Below are 23,288 nucleotides of genomic sequence, written 5' to 3'. Positions count from 1 at the left end.
GGCAGTTAATGTGCTTGGGGTGAGAGTGTTATTTGCACACACCCTCTCTCACACATACTCACACACACATACACACAAACACTCACACATGCACACACATACAACACATTCGGAGACAGAGGGACACAGACACTCACACAGACACACTCCCGGTGGAACCTCTGTGAGGTGCATTAGAATCATGGGTGGAGTAGAGACCGTTGATTCAGTTTGCATTAAGAATGCGGCAGTGAGCTTGATGCACAAACACACACACACACACACGCACACACACACACACACAAGAACACATGCAAATATTGACAGTGTGAGCTCCATAAGAATGAGTGGTCGGTTAAAGCTGGATGGGGTGGTATTTAGCACATAGTTGGATGAGGGCCTTTAATTGGGTCAGCCTGCCCCTCCCTCTCCCATTCCCTTGTGGCCATTGATGTGTTATCAGAAATATATGCAAACCTATGCACCTTTTTTCTTTTTTTTTTCTTGATACTGGCCTGCACACATTCCTCTCTTTCTTTCAGTTTTACTCTACATCTACCTCTCTATCCCTTCCTTTCACTCACAGTAACCCCATCCCCCCGTCTCTCTCTTTCTCTCTCTTTCTCTCTTTGTCTTTCTGACCATAATACCTTCTGGTTCTCTCTACCTTTCATACCTGGAGCTATGTGTGCATGTTTGGATTTGTTCACTATCAGTGTATATGGCTTTAAAGTATACAATGCAAATAGTAGTGGAGACATATGGGATTGTTTGCCTTGAATGGTACCTCTTTGTGTGTATACAGTATATGCTATATGTTTTGTGTGTGTCCACATACTGCTTGTGCATTGTATTGTTCTGTGAATTCTGTGTGCGTGCGCGCGTGTGTGCGTGATGACATGTTTTTGTGCAGGTGGTATGTGTCAAAAACAGAGTAGGCGGGCATAACATCAATAAAATTGTGTGAAGGAGCCTGTATGTTTGTATTCATGTGGCACAGATCTTTGTATCCGTCACAGTATATTTCTGAGCATGTGGTGTGTGTGTGCGCGCTCTGCCATGTGAATTAATATGTACGTGTGTGTGTGTGTGTGTGTGTGTGTGTGTGTGTGTGTGTGACACTTTTCAGTGAGTGGTTGTGTGTTTGTTCCCTCGCTGCATGTGTGCGGCATCCAGCAGAGCGCACACCCGTTTGGTAAGAGGGTGTCTGCGCCGCAGCAAGGAACCGGAGTATGAAAACCACGTTTTTCGTTTAGAACCAGGGATCCCTTCTCTCCTTCTCTCTTTCTCTCTCTCTCTCTCTCTCTCTCTCTCTCTCTCCCTCTCTCTCTCACTCTATTTCCTCTCCTCCACCTGCAGCGACCCCTGTGTTCATCATTCAGACAGAATCATGTCAGACTGCCGTGCTCTCGCTCTCCCTCGCTTCCTCCCTCCCTCGGTCATGATGGAACTCATTCCCCCTCTTTCTCTCTCTCTCTGTGGCAGAGGGGACAGGGTCAGGGTGTGTGTGTGTGTGTGTGTGTGTGTGTGCTGGAGAGTGTGTCAGATGACCGACCATGGCCATGAAGGAGAGCCCATGCGGCCCGTCGGCCTTCCCACGGTCATTCTTCTCCAAAAAAAGTATTGATGTGAGTGAATCTTGGACACCCCATCGTGCCGTGCCCTTTGGAAGAGACACAAACGCATGCTCCTCATGTCCAGGTCCTCACAGCAGACACAAAAAAACAGACACAGAGACGACTTCCCACAATCCTTCATGATGTCGCATTTATTTAGACAGTGTAGTTTGTGTGGAACGGTTGAGCTGTCAGTCAAACATTGGGGTTTATGGGATATATATATATATATATATATATATATATATATATATATATATATATATATATATATATATATATATATATATATATATACCCCCCTCTGATATAACGGAATGGGAGACTGGAGACGTTCATCCTGAAGGATGTTGCAGAAAAGGTCATTGCAGTAAGAAGCCCATATTTTCCGCCAGGCTTTGGGAGTTTGCCGAAACTTATTAAAAGTTCTTCTAGAAGATTCCATGTCCCAGTTTGACTCCCTTATCACTGCGTGCGAGATGATGGCGACGGCGTCTACAGTGTCAATATCGGGCTGGCAGGACAGCGGCAGGCCAGTTAAGCTGACGTTCTTTGAGTCTGCCAAGCAGTCAGTCACCGACATTGGAGAGGGAATGACCGGCATCAGAGAAGTTGCCGGAAGGTGAAGCACAGTTGAGGTGCCTGAAGTGAAGTGAGGGGTAGCAAAGGAGTGAAAATTTGAGAAGAAACGGAGGATTATTGACAACGCAGCTTGAGGACGAAGCCGGATTTGCATTATTCGGTGCTGTTTTGTGGCTTTTGCGAGAGAAAAAAACGAACACTCGCTGTTGGACACGGTGAATAAAGAGACGTATAATCATGTTACGTTCGGCACAGAGAGGGCTGTTTCTTACTGGATGTGATTCCTTCACTCTCTCTCTCTCTCTCTCTCTCTCTCTCTCTCTCTCTTTTTACCATAGCAGAGCGAGGTTTTTTTTCTGGCCCTGTTTCTCTGCAAAACTTTTAAGTTGAAGTCAGTTTGTACGGGAGTGGGATAGTTGACTCACATAGACACGGCACACCGTGAGCTAGCAATTTTATTTTTACTGTAGCTTTATGTAATAGATTTATTGTGTGCGTGAGTGTATGCCAGTGTAAAAGTTTGTGTGTGTGTGTGTGTGTGTGTGTGTGTGTGTGTGTGTGTGTGTGTGTGTGTGTGTGTGTGTGTGTGTGTGCGTGTGTGTGCGCGCGCAGGCACTGGGGAGGGGAGCGCTCGTCTCCTCAGCTTTGCTTCATCCGGAGTTCCAGCGTTGCACCCTGCCTGAACTCTACGCCACCCCCTCCTTGCTTGTCTTTCCCCGTATCTCTCTTTCTCTCTCTCTCTAACTCTCTCTCTCTCCCTGCTCCTCCTCTTCCCAGTACCCTTCCTCCTCTTCCTCCCCTTCCTCCTCCTCCTCCTCCTCCTCCATCATTTGTATAGTTATTTCATTTCAGACTCTGAGACACACGCAGAGAGGGAGATTAATTACAGGCTCTCATCTCTGTCATTTAGCAAAGCTACGCCTGTGCACACCCCCTCAGTCACACGCACGCGCACACACATGCACACATGCACACACACACATATTCACTGTCATATCGCTTCCATTCGGGATGTGCCAACAAAAACACTGCTTTCCTCCCAACACATAAATTCGTACACACACACACACACACACACACACGCACGCACACACACACACACACAGTTCTGCCCCTCTTACCTCCATCTATCTCATCCCCACCCAACCCCGCTCCATCCTCTTCTCACCCCTCTCCCTTGTCAAAGTGCGTGCCCCTCTCTCTCTCTTTCTCTCTCTCTCTCTTTCTCTCTCTCTCTCTCTCTCTCTCTCTGTCTGTCTTGGCGCTCAGTAAGCGATTGCATGTTCAGAAAAGCTATCTCCTCCACACCTCCCCGGCGCACTTAGCACCTCAGTGAGGAAAGGACTCTGAAGACACCCGCTCCGCTCCACCACCACCACCACCCCTCCCTTCCTCCAACCTATAAAGACACTCTGTGGCCTAGTTTTATTTTTACCATATTGCCCCAAACTACTCCCCTCCATCCCCATCCCCCCACAAGAGCTCCAAGATGAGAAAAGTGTCAGGGGGAAGATTGGAACTTTGCGATTTCCGAGCTTGGTCCAACTCTCTCCTCCATCTCTCTATCTCCCTCCCTCTCTTCCCCCTCGACCAGGCTGAGATATGGAATCCCAATCCCGTTCCATGCACGGCTGAATGACTGGCCAGTCTGTCACACGATAAAGCCCACTACACGGCACGCCATCTCTCGTCGGGCCACTTGGCCATAATCGCCGGCCCGCAGCAAGCCCCTTCCACGTGAGCGCCGGGGGTCCACCGTATCAGTGGACCCGGCGTCTGTGCCGAGAGAGAGTCATCACCCCACCTCCGGGATACGGTGGCATTGAGATTGCCACGGCGATTCGTTTCCAGCTGCCAAGGAAAGAGCATTTCGTCATTTTCTTTCATTTTTTTCTTCGGTGCCGGTGGGTTGGGGGACGGGCAGTGCAGAGAAGAAGAAGAAGAAGAAGATGTGGCTGGTCAGAGAGTCACTGACATCGTATATTAATCATGGCTCTGAGAGTCGCTGCTCCTCTAGCCTTGGGCGACATACAACAGAGATAGATTTGTTCCGTCAAGGCCCCGGACAGGTGAAAAACGAATGAAAACCCAAATGGGTATTAGATGGAAATAGTTCACATGTCTCTCTCTCCATCTCTTTCTCTCTCTCTCTCTCTCTCTCTCTCTCTCTCTCTCTCTCTCTCTTATTCTTTCTCTCTCATGCTCTTACATGTTACAGCCAGGCTCTGATCCATGTAATAGGAAAGACCTTGTCACCAGGCAGCATGTTAGTGCTGGCCCAGTGAAGCGGAAAAGGCCGTCTGTATCTGATAGGGGGAGATATACCTCTTCCTCTCCACAGGCCCGTAATCTACCTGTCTCACGTGTGACGGAGGAAGACAAGGGTGCACCCGTAGACAACCGCGTGGCGCTCGTGACGACAAGCTGTCAAACGCACCCCGCCATTGTTTCAGTGTTTCTCCCTCTCTCTCTCTCTTTCTCTCTTTTGCTCTCTCTCTCTCGCTCTCTCTCTCTCTCTGTATATATATATATATATATATATGCATTGAGAGAGAGAGAGAGAGAGAGAGAGAGAGAGAGATACCACATTCACCCAAGGAACGTTGACAGACAACTTCTTGATTGGACATTGTCTGACAGGAGGGTTTTTTTTGTAACAGTAGTTTGCATTCGTGTCAGGGTTGCTGCCTTCATGTCAGGCTCCCCATTCTGGATTTTGGATTCCATGTCCTTGGCTCTGCTGGTGTTGAAGGAAAAGTGGAGGAAAGAAAATTAATAAAAAACAGGAACATTGTGGTCAGAACACGTCAGCGCCGAATTTAGAAAAGGGTCATCCAGCTTTTTTTTTTTTTATTATTTAATTTTATTTTCTGATGAGGGGAAGGAGTGGTGCGGACAAACGCAAAAAAACAGAGGAGATGTTTTCCCCAAAGTAGTCACCCAGCACACAGACAGCCGCTGCGGTTGACTCACACTAAATGGCCAGCCTGTGGAGCGATGAATAATTGATGACGTTCCCTCTGTTCATGAGGCCGCATCTGACACTCCCAGCGCAGCACGACGCCGGAGCCGCGAACACAGGCGAGGGCTGGAGTGCGGGGCGGCGCAGTCGCCAGAGCGATTTCTGAAACAAGCCCCGCTCGCTCGCTCTGCCTCACCTCCCCACAGCAGGTGAAAAACACTTCTGAGGAGCAAACAGGGTTCAGATCTCGCTAAGTCCCACGGCGAAACCGTTCGAAGCTCTTCCAGCCGAGTCGATGGCAAAGTGAGGCTTCTCGAGATAATTTGTTCCCGGAGCAGTTTGTTTGTGTGCTGAGAAACTCTTTATTTATATATATAAAAATGAATATCTTTCCGCCACTCCACTCCCTCCTCCCACTTGGTTGGGGAGTCTTTGGCACAAAATGCATCTCTCTGTTTGACTGTGATCACCTGCGGTATCAGTGCGGCTCCATGCTCAGAATACCACCACCTCCCCACTTTACTCACTCTTTGTTTTTCCACACACGCGCGCGCGCGCGCGCACACACACACACACACACACACACACACACACACACACACACACACACACACACACACAGACATCATCTCTTACTCTTTTCTATCTATATCTCTTTGTCTCTCCCCCTGTCTTTTTCCGTTCTCTTTCTATCGGTCACTGCCTCCCTCCCTCTCTGTCACTCATCCCCTCGCTCTCTCAGTCTTATCGTTCTCCCTTCCTCTCTCCATCTCTCTCTCTCTCTCTCTCGTCACTCCCCCTCCTACTCCATCTCTCTCATGTCTTTCTCCCTCCATGCCACACAGCTGCTGTCTGACGGGCGACCTACTGACGGGCCGTTGTCACCACTCTTGAGAGCCGGGAACAGAGCGAGGCTCTTCAGATAAAGTCGTCGGCCTCCCACACTCTATCCCTCCCCCCCCTCTCTCTTTCTCTCTCTGTCTCTCTCTCTCTTTCCCCCTCTCCCTCCCTCCCTATGTCTCTCTGTATCCCTCTCTCTCTCTCTTCCTCTCTCTCTCTCTCTCTCTCTATCCCTTTCTCTATCCCCCTCTTCTCAACCACTCACTCCCGTACCCAGCGCCGCGTCTATCAGTCCTCGCAGCTTACCACATGCCGCGCTGCGCTGTCCAACTGCACCCACTACACCACCCCAGCAGCCGCCAGCGATGTGACACAGCCGCCAATGTGGACCCTTTCAGAAATAACACAGCGTGTTTAAGAGCCTTTTTTAAACAGGCTGGCACCATTATGAAGTGTCTGTGCATTTACTCTTCAGCGAGAACAGCATATTTTTTTGAAGGGAGTATGAATTGCATGTAGGCAGGAGTTTTCATGTCCCGCAGGGATATTGCTGTTTGTCTTTTTGTGGGAGGGAAATAGGCAGCATTGAATTGGTCACAGCAGCGTTTTAACCACCAAAAGCAACTATTTGGAGACGTTTATTTGGCCAAGAGCAATGTTTTTAAAATGTAGTGGCATTTTGTTTTGTGTGTGTGTGTGTTTGTTTTTTCAAGATGTGGTCGCCTTTTCTAACCATTTTCTGTTTCTCTCTTCCCCTCTCTCTTTTGTTCTGTCTCTCTTTCCCTCTCTCTTTTCTCTCTCTCTCTATAGGACCAGTTCCCAGACAGAGGAGAGATTGTGGTGTCGGCGCAGGACCTGGAATTGGTGCTACAGGTGGAGCGAAATCAGTGAGTCCTCCTCTTCCTTTTCCCGTTCTGCTCGCCTCACGCCTCCCTCTGCTATCGGCAGCTTCATGGAAATGAGGCCAACGGGCAGAATTTACAGTTCGGGCCAAAAGCTCACAACGTTCCCATATGTATCTTACTCTACCTTTTATGGCTGTACATTTATAGAAAATGTCCCCCAGGGCCTAAGCCAGCATACTAGAAGTAGTATGGGCCTCCAGTGATTTCTCCCGCTGTAGCACTGTAGCATTATCCATGTTTGCTATACACTGCGCATAGCAATTACCAAATGGATCATACACAACAGCAGACTAATGAAAAAATTCAGCATAGACATCACATCGGTGTCATTTGTGGCCTCTCAGCTTGGTACAAGAATTATATCAGATATTTCTAATGTAACCCCTGACAACTGGTTTCTGTGGGTCTCCAATCAAATGCTGCTTAAAAATGAGTTCTACATTATTCATCATCACATTATCTGTGTGTGTTAATTGTGAAGACGGATCAGTTTTCAGAAGAAAGTTTGCAAGCTGGCCACATGAAGGTGCATTTGTAGACATACAGCGCTTGAACCATTAACGGCAAATAACGGCAATCACGGTTTTTGCACGCTGTTTTCGAGAAAATTCTCTTGGCAGATATGGCAATTATTTGAAAATACCAGTGAGGCACACACACACACAGGCAACACAAAGAGGCACCACAGACTGAGACGGACACCAGAGAGAAAAGCTTGGACACACACACACACACACACACACACACACACACACAGGCAACGCAAAGAGGCACCACAGACTGAGACAGACACCAGAGAGAACAGCTTGGACAGCTGTAATGAGTCCATTACGTCAATAGTGAATTAAGACCTCAGACACTTGCTCGTGTTGCTATCAGTTAAGCTACGCTGGGGATCAATGTTTGCTGGGAGGTATAAAGTGTTTATACAAGTAGGGAACGCTGGCTGAAGAGTTTGCACAGTATAGCCGTATTGCTAGCAGATGTGCGTGTTCTGTGATGCCAGAAATCAGCGAACCACCACACTATTGATCAGGATCATCTGGCAATCCTGACTTCAAAGTGCATGTTGTTCTTTGAAGGAACATGTGGTTGTCTGTTTAATGCATCTCATGCATCCAACATGTTTAGTCTTGTTAACAGCACAAAACAAAGCATGTTTCATGAATCAGATTTCAGATTCAAAGTAGCCCTCTTACCTTCACGGCTGTTTGACCGGGCAAGTGTTGTGTCTATCAAGCTGCTTGCTAGCTAGTCAAGCTGCTAGCCTGTGAACTTCAAATGTTCACATGTGTTCAAATGTTAAGAGATCTGAAGGGGTCTTGTCTTGAATAAGTTGACATTTCATATAAACACAGCTTGATCCTGGGGGTCTTGAGGGTGTTTGCATCAATGGACCTGAGGCGGCGGGTATGGTGGATGAGGAGGTCAGAGAGTTATGGGGGGGGGGGGGGTTGTAGGTGAGAAGTGAGAAGTATCAAGTTGATCTTGTGTTTGAACGAATAGCATGGCATCAAAGGATGCAAACAAAGTCAAAGGATGCAAACAAAGGATGTGGTGGCTGTGTGCTTGTTAAAGCAACACCAAAGAGTTTTTTGTACCTTAAAATATTGTTTCCAAAATCGTTTCAGTGGTTCATCAACTCGTAACAGGGTGAATGGCACTTCTGCATTCTCTTCGCGACCCTCTATCGGCTTTAACCGCACTATGCAAGTTTGCCAGATCGGGTAGCGGATCTGTAGTTCGATGGAATGAGACATAAGAAACTACAAATTTGACTTGCTTCTGATGTCGCAATACATCATACTTTCATAAAATCATGCAACCTACTCTACCTTGTCTGTAGACCTCGTTATTTCTAAAGCCAGTGCTGGATAAACAAATAGCGTGCATGCGACAGGAAAAGTCCTTTGGTGTTGCTTTAATAAAGAAATGTATTGCAGTAGTAAAGCCAGTTGTGCATAAACATATTGCTTATTTATCCTCATTCTGTGTTTTCTTGCATGTGTCCTTCATTTATCTGCAAGTAGCATTTTTATTTGCAAAAATACATCGCATTATTTTGACGGAGGCACATCAAAGCACGTTGTTTTTGTTTGAATGGTGTTATTTGTTTTTGTAAAGCACGGTAACTGTGTCCATATTTGCAAATTAAGTGGGGTACTTAATGTCGGGTATTTTTGAAAACATATTAAGTTTGATTGTGACATTATGGCAGCTCTCTTCCCACTGTGCACTGGGCCGATTTCACCCTTTCAGCCGTATACCTGAATCGCCTCCTCCTGGCACTCACCACTATATAATAGATCAGGCCTGACTCAAGCCACGAGGGGAGACATGATAGAGGCGCTCAGTAATTTTGTCAAACCCATGCGGCCATTATATCACCTCCATCAATCGAGGGAAAGGGAAAAAACACGAACGCCTTATTAAAGTTCGACAAAGGATGGCACAGCGGTGTTATGAAAAACACCCGGTATCGTCGGAGTCTGCGAGAGATATTTGATGATAGTTATGACGGAAAAGTGATTTCTAGGGCTTTGCCAATGATACAATTCACTCTCCATTCTCTCCTTAAGATAGGCCCCCCTCGTTTTCGTCTTAAAATTTTTATGAACTGGGAGAGGTAGTAATTACTGTAACATATGAGGTCTTCCATCACTTATGCAACCTCTTCTGCCTACTTCCAACTTTTAGTTTACGCCGACAAAAGGAAATAATTCCTAACGTCTTCTTCATATTGGCCACTGTAGGAGCTGGCTGGCTTGAGCTGTTAAATGAAAGCTGGAAGCAGAGTTATTGTTGTCCTTGTCCTTCTCCTTGTGCCATAGCCAGAAACCTTTTCCTCCAGAAACTTCTCACTTCTTCTGCCACTCTTTGTATCTACTGACAATAGATCTGCTGATGACTTTTGGAGTACACCACAAGTTTCATCCTCATTGCTGTTGGACAAATAGGCTTTAGTCACAATAGTTGCCAAAGAAAGCATAACATTATTAGCTGTCATCAATGGGTTGAGTTTAACGTATTTTCCGAGAGGTAAAGTAACTACCAGTAAGTGGAAGTACAGTACGCTAAGTATGAATGGGGAGTATCTGTACTTTACTTGAGTTTTTATGTTTCTTCCTACTTTCACTTTTACTTCACTACAATTTTCAAATTAAATGTATACTTTTACTCCACTATATTTTCATTAGCACCATAAAGTAGAGAGTAGGATCAAATAATGTGCAAATGAAAACAAAAGCCACAGTTTCCATTTAGCATGTTAGATATTTGCAACCCCAAGATTTTCTGACCTGATGTCACCATGGGTCACAGCAATGAATAAAGACATAGTGACAGAGTTAAGGCCTAGCAAATATAACTAATACAATGCACACCAAGTCCTATGTAGGCTGTTGTAAGGAGCTGAATTAAATTGAAATTCTAGCTGCTTGCTTTTCATTAATAGCATAATTTGTTTAGGGTTTCAAAGCGTGTTTATAGAGTGTGATGTAACTGCCTTTCTAAACATGTTGAATAAACTTCATTATAGGCCTAAGGAAGCAGCAGTGAAAAATGAATGGCAGCCATACCTTTGTTCAGGCTTTGAAGACATTGTGTATGAAGTGTAGGCACCCAGTTTGAAGGTGCTGCATGAACTTAATAGCCTATCCAAAGTTCTGACTGCTTTCTTTTTCATTAAAAGTATAGTGAAGGGAGGGGGTTGTCACTCCACCTGGCCTCAAAAGCTTTTATTAGTACTTTGTACTTCTACTTCCAGTAGTTTTATAATGTTTTATAATGGGCTACTTGTCATGCTAATGTAAATAATAGATACTTTAAAACTTTTACTTAAGTGGTATGCTTATAGATTACTTTTACTTTGATTTAAGTCTTTTTCTGATTAAATATCTGTACTCCTCAAGTGTGGGTTTCGGATCATTTATGCAAATCTGCGTCTGTGCATTTCTACTTCAAGCTAAATGCGAAGGACTTCAAGGAAAAGAAGTTCTAAGTACAAATTACTTAGGGAAAAGTAAAGAACATATTTAAGGTGTCAGTTAAATAGAGACAAACATAGGGATGTTAGAATAAAAATATATACGATTTAGTCACCAATCATATGTCCACTATAACTGTAAGTCATCAGCTGCAGCCATCTCCTCCCACAAACATGTCGTTCTTGAATGTTGGGCTGATGGATAATAAGCATTTGGCATGATGGTTATTCGAAAAGCCCATGGATATGGGATGTTTGCTTGCGTAATTAGATTGCATTGACTGAAAAACCAATGCATGGTTATTGGGTGAGCATGCTGTGATTGCCCTATTATGAAAATGACTGCATAGGTGGGCTGCTGGTCCGCAGTGTGTGTGTGTGTGTGGGTGGAATATTTACCCACTGAACAGAATAAACTGACTCAGACCCAGCACGGCAGAAGCAGTGTGATTCGGATTTGGCCAAGCACAGCATTGTCTGTTGTTCCTTAGAGGAACATGAGATTTTGGAATTTGGCACCACCGCATAAGAACAATGTAATGACAATTGCTTAAATGCACTTTGGCCGAAAGTAATGTGATGAACTGCCAATTGCAAAAGTGTTATGTTTCCCATCTCTGGGAATTTGTTGACGGTTGCCAGAAAAAATATCATTGTGCTGCAGTCAGATGCCTCAAGAGAGAGTCATCAGAATATGATCTGCAACTAGTGTAAGCAGGACAGTCTGAGAACGAAGATGGATAATCAACCCCACAGAAGGGTGCTCTTCAGAGAGAGGGAGAATACAGTGAAGAAAAGACTGAAAAGAGAGACAAGAAAGAAAGAGGAAAGAAAATCGGAGAGGAACAAACGGTGAGAAAGACGGGAAAGGGGATAGTTGCCTGATGAGAGCATCCCCCCACATGACGTCACCCATGTATGGTATTGTTTATTTGAACTCCGCGCTAGCTGCAGAGCTGATGGATCGTTTAGTCTGGTCCTTGGAATCTAGGTCAGGGAGACCAGGAGGACCTCCCGAGAAACCAAGAACCCAACCCAGACGGATCGCAGCCAGACTCGCTTAACACAGACGCACACAAACAGAACCATAAGAACTCACAGAACCGTAAGAGCTTTCACAGAGCACACACAGAACCCTAAGAATACACACACATACACACACGCATGCACACACACACACACACACACACACACACACACACACACACACACACACACACACACACACTCTCACTCACTCTCACTCTCACTCTTAAGGAAGTCTTTTTTCCCAGGCCACCTGAATAGACTGTCGGACAGGAATGAAATGGAGAGGTGAGGTAAGAAGAAAAAGGGATAAAAAGGTGGATGAAGGGACGGGGAAAGAGAAGGAGGGAGGGAAAAGGTGGATGAAGAGACAGAGAAAGAGAAGGAGGAAAAAAAAAGGTGGATGAAGAGACGGGGAAAGAGATGCAGGGAGTGAAAAGGTGGATGAGGAGACAGGGAAAGAGAAGGAGGAAGAGAAAAGCGGTTAATGACTTTGACTTAAGGATCTTTAAATAGAGCCAGAAGTCCGAGCACTCTCTACCTCAAGACTTAACTTAAGGCTTCCTATAAATCTGTCCTGGAGATTCGTCTATTTCTGGCCAAATATCCCTGCATCGCCACATAACCTAGAACTGCCATCAGGATGATATATGCAGTCTTGTTGTCTTAGCAGAGGTTAATAGACTTTTCATAAGATGTTTTTCTTGGAATAATTAGATAAAGAATTACACTTTCCCAATGCTCGGTCTACAAGTAAAATGTGAAAATGTGTTGATATTTTTTACGTAGACGTGAATGATGGAGGAAATTAGCTAGATCTGTCATGTGCTCGTCCTCAGCAGGGGGGGTAGGGTTGTAAAAAGAAACTGTACACACCAAATCCAAACTGACAGTACAAAAGCATTAAAGATTTAAACAAAGAGAATACAAAGACAATACACAGAGGATTGTGTTCCTCTTAGTACTTCGCCTCGACGGCCCATCTGAAGCCTAGTCCACCGTGACACAGCTTGCCATTGTTTAATTGCACACACACTTTATATATTATTTCAGTGAACATTTGGCTGTACATTTTAATTATGGACTTGGAAAATGCCCCATGGTGAAAGTGCATAGTTTGGAGCAAAGATTCTAGAATCTTTGGTTTGGAGCATGACAAATAGAGATGGTAACCAGGGGCCTCTGGCCATTCTGTTGTCATTACAAAAGGGCGCCACGGCGATGAGATTTCTACTGTTTTAATTATGACCACTGCTGAAAGCAGATAGTGTTTGTTGAAGGGTGTTTTTTGTATTCCTCTTCCTCCTAGCCTACTTAAACTTCACTAATCCATGGGAAACTTGGTATGTTTGTAGCCCCCCATGGTACAGAATGGAAAGTTTGTGTGCCTCCTGCCAAGCTGTGTGTTGCTCTCTGTGTTAGAGAGGGTGCTGGCAATAGCGCAAAAACAGCCAAAAACGATCAAATTTACACATGCCCGTGGCTGCTCTCTTAATGAAAGTACTGTTTCATACCCTGTCAGAGTACAGCCACCACATTCACAAGCTATAGAAAATACCTAATTTCACTTAATTCTTGCTCATTCTCCCAAGTCATATTACACAACTCTATGCAGTATGTCTAGTTGAAGGCACCAGCTTATGTTTAGGTATGAACCAATTAAGAACACTCTATAATGACTCCCCTTATGTATTAACTCAGTGTTGAATTCGAACGGGTGATCGTAAAATACGGAATGTACTACTATCATCAAAAGCACCCACCCATATCAGCTAATTCATTTGTTTCTAAGGCCCATTTGTAATTATCCCTCGGCTTTGCCCGTCTGTGGCTCACTCCATTTTTATCAGTCTCTCACAGCTATATCATTCACAGTCAGGCATACAAACACCCCTCCCACGTGCTCCGACATAAACACACAACACTAACACGTTAGCACTGATGGTGACAGAGTGTTTAGTGGCTCCATTTAATTTTAATTTCAAATTCCTGCGGTGCATTAGATTAGGCTAAACCTCTCAGTTTATGGTAATGAGGGAGCCTAGGCATCGATTACATTTTTTTCCTTCACCTCATTCTCTCTCCCTCTCTCTCTTTCTCTCTCTCTCTCCGTCTCTCTTTTCCTCTTGGGACAAACTCAGAGCTCCAGGTAAACTGACGTTTCCGCAGTGGTGTTCTTGGGGACTTAATGCCGCCCCCCCACATACACACACACACACACACACGCACACCCCACACCCCCACACACACACGCTAAAGCACACAAAGTGAGCTGCCGGCCCCCGTCCTACACTCGTCTCTGGGCAGTGGATTTCGGCAGGTTGTAATTAGGGCTAATCCTCTGCACAGGAGTGGATCTGGGGAGAATGAGTTTTAAATCAGAGGCTTTTAAGCATGCATCCCAGTGCCCTCATTATCGACTGGATCGATTTCTCAGGGAATTGCTTTTTTTTGTGGGGGGGGGGGGGGGTGTTTGTGTGTGTGTGTGTCAGTGTGTGTGTGTGTCAGTGTGTGCCTACACCCGTGTGTGTGTGTGTGTGTGTGTGTCAGTGTGCGCCTGCGGCTCCTGCTTTTTATTTTGATTAAAATCAATAATGGGCTTTGATCTTGTAATCTGCCTCAGCCTCGGAGGATGTTGGTGCTAAGGAAGACTGACGTGCCTTACATGGTCCGCACAGATCCCTTTTCAGGTTAATTGGGCCCCTTTTTGAAAAAAAAAGAAACCCTACAAGCCAGCATACTTTGCACGTTTGGGGGAACGACAGAGGGACTTGAAAGAGTGGTGGAAGTGGGAGGGACACAGTAATAAGAAATGAAAAGGGGGATAAAAACATTTCCCCCTAAACATGATTTAGAGAGACCAAAGTGAACATCACTACTGGAGAGATCAAAGTGAACATCACTACTGGAGAAAGGTAAAGTGGTAGACAGTGAGATTTTTTTTTTTACTGTTATCATTAGTGTCATTTGTTGCCATTAAAAGATTGTCACCGCAAATGTTTAATTAGCATCAGGTCCAACAGCAGCTTTTGGTTGCCGAAAACGAAATGCATATTTTCCATTGGAGTTCATTCCGCAATGCTGACACCTTGCTTTGCCAAAGTAATGAGGGTTTGGGGGGGGTTTTGGCAGGAGTTCTTCTCAACCTTTGACAAAGTGCTTGCTTATCCACCATGCAGATTTAGTAACTCTCCCATCTGCCATGTCTAATGAGTTATGTTTGAGGAAGTTCAGCTCTGGTTTGACCTCACTGCACTTTTCAAACTTTTTCAGTTCCACATTCAAGCATACACAATACATAGAACCGTATGTCCACATAGCCTACACGGAACGTCACGCCCAAATGAACATTTCTGCAGAGCAAACATCGGCTAGTGTCTTTAGCAAACATATGGAGCTTACATTGAGTTCTCAGTTTTGCTGCTTCTATTCATTTTTTGTATTTGAATAGTGGTTGCTAAGAGGAGCAACCAGAAGTCACTATTTGGTTGCCATTTGCTTAAATCTAGTTGCTAAGAGCAGCTTGGCAACAGTAAAAGTCGTGCCCTTCTCATCATTTGGAATTAGGGGCTTCAGCTTTAATAACTCCTTACCTTTATAACCTTACCTTAATACTTACCTTTTCATTAAAGCCTTAAGACACAGATATACTGTACTGTACTATGGGGCCGATGGAGACATGAAAGAATGACAGAGAGGCAGAGAAAATGAGAGGCGGAGAGAGAAACCGAAAGAGACAGAGTCAGGAAGGCAGAGATATAGATGAAGGCAGAGAAGGAGTGAGGCACAGACAGACAGACAGACAGAGAGATGGAGAGAGAAAGACGAGGGGGGGGGGTAGCGAGGCCAGGAGCAGGAAACAGGTGCTGCAGCTTGAGTGGCAGTCTCCGGATTGGATTCTCGGCGCAGCCTTTCTGCTGGGCGCGTGCGGAGGAAGCGGAGTCGGCAGGGGGTGGAGGTGGTGGGGGGGGGGTTAGGGTAGACAGCTGGACGACCTTGAGACTTTGTTGCTCCCTGCCTGGCTCAAGACACCACTACCCTAGAACCTCCCCATCCTCCCTCCACCTCCCTCCAAACAACATCCCCTTACACACTCACCACAGTGTCGTGGTCCCCCAGCACGGCACGCCACCTGCTTGTCCAAACAAATCTCCCCTGCAGGAAGGGGAATTTCCTGTCCCACATTTCTTTTCTCTTCCGCTTCCACGTCCCATGTATTCAAGCGGTGGACAGCCTTGAGATGATTGTCAGTGAATAACTATTCATATACTCACTTATACCCGCACTTGCTCTCTCTCACACACACAAACACACACACACACACACACAAACACACACACACACACACACGCGCGCGCGCATTGTTCTTCTGTTCTTCCCTCAGCGCGCTCTGTCGGTGAGGCTTATTGTGCAGGCCCTAACCCTGCCGTGAGTCAGTCATTCATGAAACCTGCAGCTGCTGCAGTCAGCAAGCCCCTCAATCTTACCAATAACATAATGAGATAAGCCACGGAGACAATAACTAAATGACCATGAAGTCATTTATCATGAATTACAGACGGCTGCCGTGATGGTGTTTACCAGGCGGGGTTGTTGACAGCATGCCTTCTCATAATTAAAGACCCTCAGTAGTAATATTAGCCTCACGGTTCTGTTTTTATTAAAGCTTTTAGTAGGCCACGTAGACAATGACAATGATCACATGAAGGTCAGATGCTTCACTCTAGGGATCTCTGGGGAGCACACATAGCTAATTAGTGTGGTCATAATTACAGCATAAAAACGTTTCTCCGCAAGGACTAAACGTTATATTTGTAACATGTCCTTACAGCACTTGTACCATTTAACCTAAGAATAACACATGACCTGAGAAAGACATCGTTCAGGAAAAAATGGCACCCTTTGTTCTTCTGTCCACATTCCTCTTAGTATTATGCACACACATCCCCCCACCCACACTGCGCTTTCAGTGGCCCAATAGACTGTGACGGACCATAAACGCACGGATCCAGCCAATTAGCGCTACACTGTTAGCCCACCAGAGCACGCGGAGGCCTCGCTCCTGATTATACAGCACGGCTGACTGGTGCAGCCGGCGTGGGTGCCCGGGTCCTCGGGTCGTTTAAAGGGTGAGCTGCCCCTCTGATTGCCTGTTAAGACCACGGCGAGCGAGGTACCACCCGTCAGCACAACCCTGGTAACCCTTTGCTGATAACAAGCTGTTTACAGAAGCCAGCGAAGCCTCATGGATTTAATTTGTTCTGGACAAACGTGACTATCTGACTGCAGGGAGATGGGAGATTGTCTGTCCATACAGCACGTGTTTAATGCCCTTATGGCAGGCTGAAATAATCATTCAACAGCATACAGTAGTGGAGCTGTAAGGGAAGGGCAGTTCAAACGGGTCGAAAAACAATCAAATTGCAATCGATTCTCTGGAGGGATTTGTCTTTAAAAAGCTTTTTAATGTCGGCTGAAGCATAAAAATGCGTACATGAGGATAAAAAGCCTTAATTTCTTTTTTCTCTCTCTCTCTCGCTCCCAAAAATAAACATTTTTCAAACACATTTCGATAAAAGACCCTGACCGTTTTTCTTTTAAATGTGTTCTTTTCTGTCGGATGATATTAAAGGTACTCTAAGCGATATTACGTGCTTTCAGATACAGCAAACATTTTCTCACAATCCGCTATCTGCCTGTCCACTGAATACACTGGGAAAAAAACTCGGTCTCTGTAGACAGCCCAGGCTCCAAAAATGGCAACAAGAGCAGCCTGGACCATGACACATAACAAACTTTTCCAGCCATTCACTGACGAGATGCTCGTTCTGGAGAGTTTCAGTTGCACGGGAGGGAAGGGGAGGGAACGAGGGGCGTGCTAGCTCTCTGTTTTGTTTGTACAACAGAAGTGACGTTACCCAACATTGCTTACAGCACTTTTAATGCCCTCCAATCTGTTTACTGTGTATTCAAGATTCTTGGAACATGTTTATGTTTACCTGGTTAACAGTCTCCTTGTCCTCGGTTACTAGACAGTGCACAAAAACAGAAGTGTTCCAAATGGAGATGTGTGCTGGCTGCGTGTGGATAACTGAGGCATCTCTGTCTCCGGTGGTTGTGAATGGTGACCTGTCATACTTCCCTGCAGTCCACATTTGCCCATGGCCATGACTGAACCTGAAGGAGCTCTTACGCAACGTTGTCCAGACTGAAGGCATAGCGTTCTCAGCCTCTCAAAGATCCACCGACCATAAAAAGTGATTTTGTGCTCTCTGTGTAGATTCACAGCTGATGTTGCTTTTGATTCGCTTGACGATTTCAGAACACAAGTCACACTGATGCAATCAGAATGAATAACCGAGAAGATAAGATTAACATGGCTGCAAAGGCAGCATCAGAATCAGACTAATTTTTTTCCCCCATAGAACTTATGACACTGTTTGAATGTTGGTGTGGCCTGACATTTTTGAAAAATAATGTTGTGAAACTAGGGCAGCGAGTGTGCAGTGCAGCTTTTTTTTTTGTTGTTGTTTTTCCTTTTAAATGCTCAAAGTGGGCCGCGGCTCTCTGTGAAATGATTGGAAGAAGCGCCCAGCTGCTGGAGTGGCATTCGACAGCTACCTGACACACCGCTGGCAGCGAGTCTCTTGCAATCACAGCACACTCGTTCCTCCCTGAGTGCATTTTGACAGCTTTCCCCGTAGTGTGGGGGGATGGTGGGGGTGGTGATGGTGGTGGTGGTGGTGGTAGTAGTGGGGGACTCAAGCAGTTCTTGACAACCAAATCGAAGAATTTCCCTTAATTTATGATTGAAAGGCAAGACATAGCAAAAAAGGCAAAACAAAAAACATAACCCTAAATTGAAAAAGGCTACAAGGCACCTCTGTGCCCACTGTATTAAAGTGCCGTCTGGAGTGTTTGCCTGGAGGTGTTTTTTCCCCACTGCGCTTTGATTGGCTGCCTTTTTTTTTTTTAATGGCCAGCGCAGGAGCACCGGTCTTACGGTTTTAAATAACAGCCGTAACTATGGCGCTTGTTTCCGTGCAATAAGAGCGCTATAGCTCATTTTCTTAGCTCATCTCAGACTCGGAGGAGGGGAAATTGGTGTGCGAATGGTGGTGGTGGTGGTGGATGAAAAGAGGTAAACAGGTGGAAAGGGAGGAAGAGAGGAGGAGATGGATTGGTGGAGGTGTGTGTGTGGGGGGGGGGGGGGGTGGATTGTCGCAGAGTAAAGAGTTGAGCCCAGCAGAGGCCGTCAAGGCTGAGGAGGGTAAATGCCCACAGATGGCAACGATCATGCACGCCAGCTCGCACTGGGTCACTGGGTCAGTCTCTCGCTCTCCCTCTCTTTTTCACCCTTCCTCACTTCCTTTTGTGTGTCTCCTCTCTCCCCCTCTCCTTCCTCTCTCTCTCTTACACTCTCTCTCTCTCCCTCTGCTTGTCTTTCTTCCTCCTCGCATGTTTTATCCTCTCTCACTCTGCATTTGTTCTTCCTGTCATCTCTGCCCCCCCCCCCCCTTCACACACAAACACACACACACACACACACACACACACACACACACACACACACTCTCTCTCTCTCTCTCCTGCCTTGGCTGTGTTTCCTCAGCAGAGAAGCAGACAGAAAACAGCTGGCCCGCCTGTGCTGTGTGCAGCCTGGAGAGGAGTGCAGCGCTCTGACAAGACGAGTAAGAACAAACCAGCACAAGGGCTCCGTGCTGTGATTCAGATGACAGGATATAAGTTTGTGTGTGTGTGTATGTGTGTGTGTGTGTGTGTGTGTGTGTGTGTGTGTGTGTGTGTGTGTGTGTGTGTGTGTGTGTGTGTGTGTGTGTGTGTTTTTCTTGATGTGTGGTAGTATGTGTATGTATCCCTGTTTTGTTTTTCTTGTGATTCATTTGTGTGTGTGTGAGTGTGTTGCCACCACCTCTGCAGTTTATTTTCTCCTGTTCTGTGTGATGAATCCATCACACACTCCTCCAGTTACTTAGCAAAAAAGAGTACAAGAAAAATAAGAAAGAAAAGAGGGAAAAAAAGAAAGAAAACACAAAGGGAAAATCTCGTCACAGTTGTTGATGATATTATTAGTTTCAAACAGTATGGCACATCCGGCAGAACCCCGTGGATTTCTGAAGCCGTGATTTTTTTTGCGGTGTCTGTCAAATATGACGAGTAGTGGAGTGCTTCACTTTACCGCCACCTCTCTCATTTCTCATTTCTCATTTTAAGGACAAAAAGGAGGAGGCATGGAGGAGAGCTAGATGGGGGGTAGATGGGGGGGTGGGGGGGGGGGCGCTCTCAGCAGCAAAAATCAAAACACACACAGTAGAGGGAGGAATATATCTGTAGTGGAGTATGTAACTTCATTGAAAGAGCATGCTGTGTGTCTGTGTGTGTGTGCCTGTTTCTATGTGTTTGTGTGTGTGTGTGCGCCGGTCTCTATGTGTGTGTATGCGCCTGTCTCGATCTGTGTGTGTGTGTGTGTGTGTGTGTGTGTGCATGTGTGTATGTACTTCATAAAGAATTCTTTTGAAAAGGTGCCTGTTGAATAGAGGTTATTAGATATGCGTCATGTTCCTCTGTAGTAGCCTAAGGTAGACACTTACTATGCACGAGTGTCGATATTAAGCAAGCTACTTATGTGTGTGTGATTCTTCCTTGTGTTTTTCTCTGGGTTGGGTCTCTTCACGAGAAAACCGTTGCAAAATGGTTCCAGCAGTGAAAGCTGAAGTCGAGGTTAAACCTCAGTCAGATGTCTGCAGGCCCCACCTTTTCCTCTGTGTGCCATCTCGATTCTGAGAACAGTGCTCTGTGGTTTTTTTCTGTTACACAATGTCTGTTTTACTATATACAAAGAGGACATTTCCAAAAAAACGTTTGATATACCTAAGCAAGCATTCTGAATGTAGTAAAAGGATGAACACTACATGGTTTTCAGAGCAACACGGCAGAAGTGAATATTGTCTACGTTGTACCGTCCGGAAGCTTCTCAAGAATGGCTCAGAAATTCTCTTGGTACAATACAGTGGTATTACTGATGGCGGACTGGTAGACTGATAGTGTTGTAGTATTTTTGAACTTGCAAGTTGCTTGTGACCGAGAGGGCTAAAGGGTAGCTTTTAATATCAGACTAATAATGAAACGGGGTCTGTGTGAACCGCTGAGTCATTAGCGCCTGCTGTTGTCGGGGTGTGGGTGAGCACCTGTTGGTTTGGGGTTTGGGGTGTGCCGGTCCCACAAACAGAGCCTATTCAGCCGCAGCCAAACGAATGCACTCATCCGGCCACACAAACAAGAGCATGCTTTTTTCAACCACGCTACTTGAACAACTGAGAAGCAATACAGCTCTTTGTGGAAGACAGGGGCACGGAAAAATACTGAGTACAGCCAAGAGAAGAAGCTATTACTGCTGTCCATGTTTTTATTTTTTGCTCTGTTCTGTGCTTTTGTACTGAGTGATCACTTTTTCTTTTTCTTCTATACAATGTATATCGATGGAGTTGTTATTATCTAGTTTAATGCACTGACATTAGTTGACCCTGGTAGTAAAGTTCTTGGTTCTGATGAGTAATACTTCAAACGAAGGGCAGCAAGCAAGCGCTGAGAGAAAGCAACAGGGCTATGGACAAAGAAAACAACCAAATGCATGTCTCTCTCTATCTCTCTCTCTCTCTCTCTATTATTACGCCCAGTTCTGTGTCACAATACACTCCCTTTGATCTTCAGTTGCAGGAGTATAAAGATCTCCTTCTCTTTCCTCTCTCTTTCTTTCTCTCTCTCTCTCTCTCTTTCTCTTTCTCTCCAGCACCAAACCCTCCGTTGCTTTTTCCTTCCTCCCTCTAGGCACTTAGCCATAAATGAGCTGCGCGAAAACGGCCCGGCGTTTACAGATGGCCCTGTTACGGAGCCGCGCCAGGGTCTCGTGAGTGCCTCGTTTGGAGCCAGCGTCATTTGCGGAGTTAATTAGCCCCCCTTTGTAACCGAGCCCTCTCTCCGTCTGGCTGTTTCGAGTGTTCTCTCATGCCTTGGAGACGTTTGGGGGGGGGGGGGGGGGGGGGGGGATTGGGTCGTGGTGGAGCACCCTGCATCTTTTAACAAACGAAACAAAATTTTCAAACGAGGTTGATGTTGGAGAGTGTGTTCCAATGGGCCGCAGATATGGCGCAGCTTTCATCTTGCCGGGACCTCTGCTTATTTGTTGATTCTGAAACATATGTCGGCATTTTCCGAGAACCCCCGACAAGGCAGCTGCTCAGTCTGACTCTCCTCCAACTGGAATTAAGACTCGATTGCATTTGTGTTCCTCTCTCTCTCTCTCTCTCTCTCTCTCTCTCTCTCTCTCTCTTTTCCCCTTCCCTTACCTAAGCACTTAAAAGCATATTTCCATCAAACAGCTGTCTCACTCCTGGTATGTTGGCACCTTGTTCTGATTCAGTACTATATAAACAACTCCTAATCTCAAACAGTCCTGTGAATCACAGTCAACATCCGCCGTGGGGAAAAAAAAAGATCTTCAGTTTGTTTCTATGTAGGGTTTTTATTCCCATTAAAAAAAAAAAACACCAACAAACTCACACCACTATTTTATTGGCTGCTGTTTGAAATGTCGCAGGGCTTCAATTCTTCCGGTCTGCTGGCCTCGCCTCAGCTCCGACGTGAGCCTAGCCTCTCACCCACCGGCAGAGCACTATACTGACAGATACCAGAGGCAGTCACTACCTGAAAAAGGTCACGTTCACAGTGCCAGTAATGCAATCTTTTCCCTGTGTGTGTGTGTGGGGGGGTGGGGGGGGGGGGGGGGTGGGAGTGAGCTTTCAGCCACCCTGCCATTTTATGGACACATAAAAGTGTGTGTCTCTGCCAGCTCGAGCTCTCTGCTTGTGTTTTCGTCTTCCTCCAACTCCTCTCTGCGAGGCTGCAGGTTCATCAGTCAAGCTCTGACTCATAGCATCTGCACAGAGCCAGTCAATGCGGAGCAGATGAACCTTCTGGAACACGAGCGTGTTACAAACAAACACTCCGTGACTAAAGGAGACCGTGCAATCCACTTCTAAAGCTACGTGCACCTGGTTGATCTTGAGTTGTGTACCATGTGTCACGTTGTTTGTTTTTCAATCAAAAAAGATATGTGGCATTATGCGGATTTGCAATATGACCTTAATCACATCCGTGTTCTCCAACCGGGGCTAGCGCTGAGATATAGTGAGATTTGGCAGTAGAGCTGATCTTAACACTCCCATCTCTCCCATTTTGGTTGGGGAGTGTGTCGCCCACTGATTCCAGCTGCAGAGAGACACATCGTCACAACGTCTCGGAGATCAAAGACCCGTTAGATGTAGGATGGTCTGTTTTTTCCATCTCCTACTCCCCCCCCCCCCCCCCCACACCAC

General features: G+C 45.9%; 1 protein-coding gene across 1 annotated transcript in view; it reads left to right on the top strand.

Moving 5' to 3' along the window:
• The window catches only part of adam19a (ADAM metallopeptidase domain 19a), a 110,176-nt gene that overhangs the window by 44,871 nt on the left and 42,017 nt on the right, over positions 1 to 23,288 (top strand). The window contains exon 3 of the mRNA XM_076289185.1: positions 6,790 to 6,866. Coding sequence (XP_076145300.1) covers positions 6,790 to 6,866 — 77 coding nt within the window. The remainder of the gene's footprint in view (positions 1 to 6,789; positions 6,867 to 23,288) is intronic.

This window comes from Alosa pseudoharengus, unplaced genomic scaffold, assembly GCF_046254945.1.
Source record: "Alosa pseudoharengus isolate Yale_2024_CS ecotype anadromous, Long Island Sound unplaced genomic scaffold, YU_APseudo_1.1 YU_APseudo_1.1_scf_17, whole genome shotgun sequence".
NCBI lineage: Eukaryota > Metazoa > Chordata > Actinopteri > Clupeiformes > Clupeidae > Alosa > Alosa pseudoharengus.
The sequence above is the reverse complement of the archived record's forward strand: the minus strand, read 5'-3'. Positions and strand labels throughout refer to the sequence as shown.